The sequence below is a fragment of the Conger conger genome, chromosome 3 (assembly GCF_963514075.1).
Source record: "Conger conger chromosome 3, fConCon1.1, whole genome shotgun sequence".
Taxonomy (NCBI): Eukaryota; Metazoa; Chordata; class Actinopteri; order Anguilliformes; family Congridae; genus Conger; species Conger conger.
Genome location: NC_083762.1, coordinates 78,884,008 through 78,892,643, shown reverse-complemented (window position 1 = coordinate 78,892,643; position 8,636 = coordinate 78,884,008). Strand labels below are relative to the sequence as shown.

The 8,636-nt window shown below is 45.1% G+C and overlaps 1 protein-coding gene across 4 annotated transcripts in view; it reads right to left on the bottom strand.

The window, feature by feature from the left end:
- Positions 1 to 8,042, bottom strand: part of LOC133124592 (sorting nexin-4-like) — an 11,120-nt gene extending 3,078 nt beyond the window's left edge. The window contains exons 1-12 of one of the 4 annotated variants that reach the window (XM_061235915.1): positions 7,884 to 8,042; positions 6,932 to 7,056; positions 6,183 to 6,321; positions 5,544 to 5,693; positions 5,094 to 5,141; positions 4,472 to 4,527; positions 3,458 to 3,530; positions 2,781 to 2,842; positions 2,434 to 2,499; positions 1,830 to 1,919; positions 951 to 1,050; positions 369 to 514 (exon numbers count right to left, since the gene is read on the bottom strand). In XM_061235915.1, coding sequence (XP_061091899.1) covers positions 369 to 514; positions 951 to 1,050; positions 1,830 to 1,919; positions 2,434 to 2,499; positions 2,781 to 2,842; positions 3,458 to 3,530; positions 4,472 to 4,527; positions 5,094 to 5,141; positions 5,544 to 5,693; positions 6,183 to 6,321; positions 6,932 to 7,056; positions 7,884 to 7,979 — 1,151 coding nt within the window. In that variant the 5' untranslated portion in view covers positions 7,980 to 8,042. The other 3 variants (XM_061235917.1, XM_061235916.1, XM_061235918.1) reach the window with 3 other exon arrangements.
- Between the last annotated feature and the right edge of the window lie 594 nt (positions 8,043 to 8,636).

The following is an 8,636-nucleotide window of genomic DNA, read 5'->3' as shown; positions in this document are numbered from 1 at the left end:
ACCTAAGACTTGTGCAGCCATCATTAAATCTGGCTCTGGTTTTCTTTTCCCCCAGGTAATTAGTTGAACAATTAGTGCTACTGATTGGCCAGACTGTCTTCACACCTGACTCACAGTCCTCGAGGACTGTGATTTGATGATCCCTGGCCTAGGTGCTCAGGTGCTTGACTGGGACCTGGAACGTTGGTGGTTCAAGCCCCAGCGTGGCCATAATAAGATCAGTGCAGCTGAGCAATGCCCTTAGTCTAATCAACTGCAAGGTACTTTGTATTGCAGCGTCAGCTAATGATAATGACAATCTTGCATCAACGATAATGATTTTAAAACCACAAAATATATGAAATGTGAAAGGGTTGGGCTCATCTTACTCGCACTCCACAGTCTTCTCTTTGACCAGCTCCTCTCCCTCCACGATCTGCTCCTCAAGCCCCTGGAGCTTAGCCTCCCTCTGCTCCTGGGTCTCCTGGCCGAAGAGCTTGGTGGTCATCCCTTTGAAGGAGAAGGTCCGTACGGTCTGCGGTAAGAAGGCACAGACTGAGACGCCAGCTCCGGTGAAATTATAAATCATTATGGTGTGTGTGTGTGTGTGTGTGTGTGTTTATGACCGTGTGTGTATCCGTGTCTGTGTACATGTGTGTGTGTAGGTGTATCCGTGTCTGTGTACATGTGTGTGTAGGTGTAGGTGTGTGTGTGTGTGTGTGTGTGTGTGTGTTTGTGTGTGTTTATGACCGTGTGTATCCTTGTCTGTGTATGTGTGTGTGTGTGTGTGTGTGTGTGTGTGTATCCGTGTCTGTGTACATGTGTGTGTGTGTGTGTGTGTGTGTGTGTGTGTGTGTGTTTATGACCCTGTGTATCCGTGTCTGTGGGTGTGTGTGTGTTTATGACCGTGTGTATCCGTGTCTGTGTACGTGTGTGTGTCCCCAGGGTCTCCATGTGGAAGAAAGACTCACCCCCGTGGCCAACTCGTCTCTCTGCTGCTTCTTCATGGCCAGGTCCAGCGTCGCCGTCTCCAGCTCGTACTGCATCAGCTCGTGCTTCCTGCAAACCGCCCTGCGGGAGGATTCACACCGACCATCATTATTATGAGTTATTTTACCTGATGCTTTTGCCCAATGCATTCACACTATCACCAACCAGTCATTATTATTATGACAGTTATTTTACCTGACGCTTTTACCCAATGCATTCACACTATCTCCATCCAGTCATTATTATTATTATGAGTTATTTTACCTGACACTTTTATCCAATGGATTCACACTATCTCCATCCAGTCATTATTATTAGGAGTTATCTTAGCTGACACTGACGCTTTTAATATTTTATTTTAGGGGCGGCCTGTAGCGTAGTGGTTAAGGGACATGACTGGGAGCCGCAAGGTCGGTGGTTTGGTTGGTCGGTGCATTGCTCCTGGGGAGGATTCTCTCCTGCTTAGCCTAATCAACTGTACGTCACTCTGGACAAAAGCGTCTGCCAAATGCCATTAATGTAATGTAAATGTAATATCCAAAGTGACTTACTAGTTGATTAGACTAAGCAATGTGGGGTTAAGGCCTCGCTCAAGGGCCCAATAGCTGTGCGGATCTTATCACGGCTACAGCTGGGGTTGAACCACCAGGTTCCCAGTCACGCACCTTAGCCACTAGGCCACAGACTGCCCCATTCAATCACTACCCAGGCACATTACATCACCATTTCTTTTCAACCAGCTGGTTCACGTAGGTTTAAATGCGCTGTAACCGAAAGAGTTACATCTCGCGCGTCAGGTGAACGCCGTAAGCCTGCTGTGCCGTGAGCATTGCAGAAAGTGACAGCTTAGCACGCTTTACCGCAGGGCTTCCGCATAGAACAGGTACTCCTTCAGCTGGTCGGCGTAGTGCTCCTCCTCCTCCAGGATGTCATCGATCGAAGAGGCGTACCTGGAACCATCAGCACGGTCAGGTTCCAACGACCGGTTTCACAAACGACCCGTGCGAGGAAGAAATTTGGCAAGACGCAAGACCGATGTGTGTCTGTTTTTGGGCTCCAAAGATCCAGGCGTGCTCTAGAACCGCTGAAGAGGTACGATGAAGAGCCTGTGTGCGTGCGTGTGTGTGTGTGCGTGCTTCCAAAGGTCCAGACATGCAAGAAGCAACTGGCCAAGCAGCAAGTTTGTAATCCTTACGCAAAGCCACGGACTCATGTGGAGGCTCTGGTTGGGCTCGTGAAATTGCGTGTGTGTGGGTCCATGTGTGTGTGTGTGCATGCTTGTGTGTATGCGCAGGTGTATGCGTATGTGTGTGTACGTGTGTGTGCGTAGGTGCGTGTCCATGTTTGTGTTTGTGTGTGTGTGTGTGTGTGTGTGTGTGTGTGTGTGCGTGCGTAGGTGGGTGGGTGTGTATGTGCGCATCCATGTTTGTGTGTGTGTGTGTGTGTGTGTGTGTGTGTACTCACGCATCCATGTGATGTCCAGCACTCTGTAGTCCGTCTCCCATCTCCCGTTCAATGGCGCTCCATTCACTATCAAACGCAGGGTGTTTACTCTCTCAAAAGACAGCTAAGACATGTCACCCTTTCTGTGAATATTTCCAAAGTAAGCACTTAACTTTCCAAAATATTACATTGGGAATACATCACTGGCATTCATTTGACAGAAAAATTAACAACCAAAGATTTAATACCAAAGCCTTGTAAACAATTCCAACACTACCCCAGGAAATATCCCATAATCCATCACTAGCCAGTAACATCCAATCAGTTTCACCCCCCTGCTCATAAACAAACAGTATCTCCTTTCCCACCTGAAAACCCTTCCGTAATTCCCATGCACTTTGTAGACACCATACAGGCGATCTGCAACTCTCTGCCAACACAGCAGATTTCAGTTAGACACATGCACAATGCGTTATTACAAATTAACATCAACAAACTTTTTCTTTTTTCTTCTTTTTTTAAGTTCTAAGTTGCAGTAGTAGGCCTTAATCCTGAACTATATATGGAATATTTCATAGTTTTAAAATCACAAACTTAAAAGGTATAATAGGTTATTGCGGACTTCTAAAGGTCAAGAGAGCAATAGGAGCAACAATAACCTTCAAACCACAACACTGTTTATCTCTCCCCCTTCTCTGTAACCGCGCTGATGTTGAAACACCATTGGCTGTGGCAATTAGAACCAATTTTCAACCAATGAGCTGGGTTCATTTTCAACCAATGAACCCAAATTTAAGGACTATAAACACAGGCAGAGGGTGAGTCAACATGTCAGCAAGCCTTTTTCAATGATAGGAAGGGATTGACATTGGTCTTGTAACAATGTTGTAACACAAAAAAATCTTACACATTAGTGTCAAATCTTAAGTTTCACGCGCTAAATTCCACGAGTTGCAAGTCAGTCATGCAAAAAATGTTAGCAAAGCAGCAACAAGCTACTTTTTGAGCCTGTAGACTCTAGCGCGCGTGACGGAGGAATGCTTACAGCTCTCACTCTCAGGAGCTGGGAGGTGATGGCCTGCAGCTCATCGCTGTAGTGCTTCAGCTCTGCGAAGCGTCTGTGGATCAAACGTAAATGTCAATGTTTGGCATTTATATAGCGCCTTTATCCAAACACTGCACAATTCAGCCATTCACACACACAGACTCGCACACCAACGGCGATTGGCTGCCATGCAAGGCACCAACCAGCTCGTCAGGAGCATTTGGGCGGTTAGGTGTCTTTCTCAGGGACACTTCGACACGCCCAAGGTGGGAATTGGGAGTCGAACCGGCAAACCCTCCGGCTGCCAGACGCCTGCTCTTACCACCCGAGCCAATGTCACACAGAAAACCAGTCTGGAATAACGATCAGGATCACCCGGAATGTTATCAACAAGCTCAGCCACACCGTTCCCGGATAAATGCAAAATCCCCACGGTGTTCCGTTTGTTTGCACTGCCACTGTGAAGTTGAAATGACCAAACATACAACTAACGTCAAGCGCTCAGCATAGTTTACTTGTGGCCTGTGTCGTAGTGGTTAAGGTACATGACTGGGACACGCAAGGTCGTGGTTCTAATCCCGGTGCAGCCACAATAAGATCCGCACAGCCGTTGGGCCCTTGAGCAAGGCCCTTAACCCTGCATTGCTCCAGGGGAGGATTGTCTCCTGCTTAGTCTAATCAACTGTACGTCACTCTGCATAAGAGCGTCTGCCAAATGCCAATAATGTAATATAATGTAATGCATTTTCTGCTTTAGTGCCGTTACATACTCTTGTATGGGCCTGTTGCTAGCCAGGTGTGTAAACATAACTAGGTGAAGGCTCTTGCGTTCTCTTGCAATGTCAGTCAGTGAAAGGGAGTGCAGGCACAGAGCTCTATTTTAGGAGCATATCATAAGCACAGACTTAGGAGCAGCATTACCTTGAAGGAACGGATACAACTGCCAAACGCATTAAAAAATAATAACATATAATAACAAAAAAAATAAGTGTAGAGAGAGCAGAGAAGACCCACTTGTCTGGACTTTTGACCCTAAAGGTTGCATTCAGAGCCTTCAGCCTCGAGTCAGCCTGCAAACATCGACACAAATAAATACAGAATTAGGCCTAACACACAGTCCTCGTAGTCCAAGCATCACTGACTGATTCCTGCCTTGATCAGATCAGAACCGCACAGTGAAAAGTATGAGTGTTAGACGCCACCAGATGCCTCGCATGATAACGGCCAATTCTTCTCCGGCATATTAAGTTTATAACCCAAATTAAATTCCACAGATAACTATTATGCCATTGAAAGGTTTGCCATGCAGCCTGTAGCATAGTGGTTCAGGTATATGACTGGGACCGGTGTAGCCACGATAAGATCCACACAGCCGTTGGGCCCTTGAGCGAGGCCCTTAACCCTGCATTGCACCAGGGGAGGATTGTCTCCTGCTTAGTCTAATCAACTGTACGTCGCTCTGGATAAGAGCGTCTGCCAGACGGCATTAATGTCATGTCATGTCATGTCATGTCATGTCATGTCATGTAATGCTCACTGAGGGCCTGCAGAAGGCAGCATGAAGCCAGTTCCATAGCATGCCTCATGCGTTAACACAGCAACGGTGGCACAAAGACGGAAAGTGAGAACTACATACCTTTGCCTGGAATCCAGTCTCAAACACCAGCTCCTTCCACCCATTTTCCTTTAGGGAAATGAGAGAATATCGTTTTCCTTTTTAAAATAAGTAACAGTGCACTCAAAGCAGGCTTGACAACGACTCATTTAAGGGAGTGTATTGTTTTACTTCGAATTTTTTTTTAATTACTAAAATATTCTAAACGGAACAGACTGTACCCAGAGGGAAAATCCCGATAATCTCTCGGAGAACTTTACTGGACCACTTCCTTGCGTTTATCTGATTCCAGAACTTTTTTCAGCAGTTTCCCCCACATTCCCCACAATCTTCAGAGAAACACACATCCTGAGATAAATCCTTCTGTATTACACCAAGCTTATAATCCACAGTAGCCTTTGCAGGTTGAACGGACGGATGAACAAACCAACAAACAAACGATGAATAAACCCTCGACCGAGGAGCTCATACCTCTTTGAGGAACTGGTAGAAGATCTTGTCGTTTGAAAGGACCGAGTGGGAGGCGACCCGAAGCAGAAAATTCTCCAGTCCCACCCTCCGCCTCTCCACAAAGTCTGGGTCCATATTGTCTGCGGACAACTTGTGCCACACAAATTCGGCCTGAGGGGGGCGACAAAGGGTACACAAGACAATGTTTCTAAAGCTCAAAAATAAAAATAGAAATAAAAAAAAAAAGGTTAATGGGGAGGAAGTCCGTCCATCCATCCATTATCTGAACCCGCTTATCCTGAACAGGGTCGCAGGGGGGCTGGAGCCTATCCCAGCATACATTGGGGCGAAAGGCAGGAATACACCCTGGACAGGTCGCTAGTCCATCGCAGGGCGCACACACCATTCACTCCCACACTCATACCTACGGGCAATTTTAGACTCTCCAATCAGCCTAACCTGCATGTCTTTCGACTGTGGGAGGAAACCGGAGTACCCGGAGGAAACCCACGCAAACACGGGGAGAACATGCAAACTCCACACAGAGAGGCCCCGGCCAACGGGGATTCGAACCCAGGACCTCCTTGCTGTGAGGCAGCAGTGCTACCCACTGCACCATCCGTGCAGCTTTTCGGAGGAAGTGACCTCGCAAATACGCACTCTTTTCTCCGGAAGAGGGGGCACGACCACAAACGGATAGGCGACGAGTAGATAGTTCCTCAGCAGCTCAAATTCACTGTAACGCCTCCACAATGAGTCCGGGGCTGGGTTCTGACCATCTGCAACAGCCTCAATTGGCCTAGAAGGAGAAGGAGATATCTGAATGTACATTTTCGTTATCTAAATTTTTTTTTTTACTTTTCCCTTTCACACAACTTATTTTACAGACCGTCAAGGTAATGGATATGTACCTGCAGAGCAACCTAACCCCCCATTCCACCCCTTGGCCAACGTTTAGAACCGTTGAAAGCACTGCATGCATTTTAAAGGTACAATTTCGGACTTGTAACGGTCAAGAGGGGAACTGTAGCCACAAACACCCTCAAACCACAACACTGTTTATCTCACCCCATCTCTGTGAACGCCCTGACGTTGAAACGCCATTGCCTGTGGCAATTAGAACCAATTTTCAACCAATGAGCTTGAAATATTGTACAGTCCACTACATAATTTGGGATTTGCAATGGTCTTGTATCAATGTTCTAACACAGAAATCTTACTCATTGCACCTTTAAATCAAATGAATAAGCAAAATGTAAAGAAACTGAAGGTAAACATATTTAAAAAATGGTTATGGAGTCAACTTGTGATAAGGGGGGTATTTATTCAGAGAACGTACATTAAGTGCTAGATAGCACAGATCCAGTCACTGTCGGTTATATCTCCGAGTGAGTCTCGGTGGTTCTTACCGTGTTTCTATGAGGTAAACGGTGTAGGTTTCCTGTATGTTCACCGAGTTCTTGCCCATTCGTTTTTCTGCCTCGGCAACACTAATCTCCAGCTTCCTCAAAAGATTTGTACCTTCCTCCGCCATCTACAAAATACCAAAATACACAATGAAACAAATACAGTTAGTGCAACAATAACAGTTATTTTATTTAAATGGCATGAAAAGTATAATGCCACTGGTTGGTAAGGTTACTGGTAAACATAATTTATTAATGATGGATAGTTTTGAGCAGTGTGATTTCGTAAAGGTACAGTAATACTATAATTCGGATAAATTGCAGTATACGTATAGATACGTATTATCACTTATGAATGGGGGAAAAACGAGACCACTCATTTTAGATTTATAACGCCAGCCCAGACTACCGTGCTATGAACTGACTAGTGCCCACATACATTCATTATTTACATTACTTAGCCAGCTGTTTTACTCGGCGTCGATAGCTAGCTAGAAAGAAAGTTGATCATTGCCGCACATTCGCTAGCTAAAGCACTGGTTCAAACGAGGCCACTCAAAACTAGTGGCAGTGCACAGCAGCTAGCAATTGCAGGAATACCAAGGCTAAAATGTGTAGATTGCAGCTAGCAAATTTTCTCGTGTTGAAAGTAAAACCGCTCAATACAACGATGCCTAATATAACCTCTCAATGCACTTATTTCGCCGTGATATTAAATTGTCCGAAATGCATCTACGTAACTAGTGGACAGTAAAGTAAAATTAGTGGATGGTCATCCGAAGTTCGTAACCACTCCAAGCTAGCTTGGTGTTCCAGCTGCAAACATTCAAACCAATGAAAGTCGACCCAGGACGAAACACGGGCCTAGCTACATTCATAAACAGACTAACGTCACTACGCTGGGTTTTACCTACACCGCCCTTTCCCTATTCATGCCCGTTATAAAACAACACACCGCGTTGGTTTTGTTGTTCTCCAACTCGGCAGCTGTTACATCTGCATCGCTAATTTCCGCCGGTATTTCTTCACTACTAGTAGCAGGTTCTGCCATTATCACAAATATTTTCACTCCAGTCAACCAGGCAAGGTGTCCGCATGCGCAGAGACGACTAACAATTTCCTACGGATTCCTGTCCTAATTATTAATGTGCGGTTTCTGCTGTTCCGCGATAATTACTGCCTTTTAATGTTATAATTGTATTAACAGTACCGTAATTAAACGTTTATAGCCTAATATACCACACCTACTATAAATTACAGTACTATTTATCCGAATCTTGCTACATCCAGATGTTCGACTCCAGACACAGATATATGCTTCTAGTCATTAATTTTACATTTATTGGAACGAACAACCAAACGAAACACCAGACGAAACACTCCCGGACACATCAAAACGTGAATAAGCATCCAATGGCATGTAAGCTATGACTGCAAATGATGTCATCCTGGTGTTGTGAAGAAAATGTACAGCATTACATTTTGTAATAAGTAATGTTGCTTGTATTAGCTACGTTCTGGTTCTTTATAAATAGCTATCTCACGAGTCGTTTTTTTATGAAGGACTCTGCACAAAATCTGACTTTGCAATTCCATTCAAGGTTCAAACCTGACTGTTAAATGCAAATTGCCAGAGCATTAATAAACACAACGCAGGACTGAATCTCCAAACCCGTGTATTCTGATTGATATCCAAGATTAAGCTTGA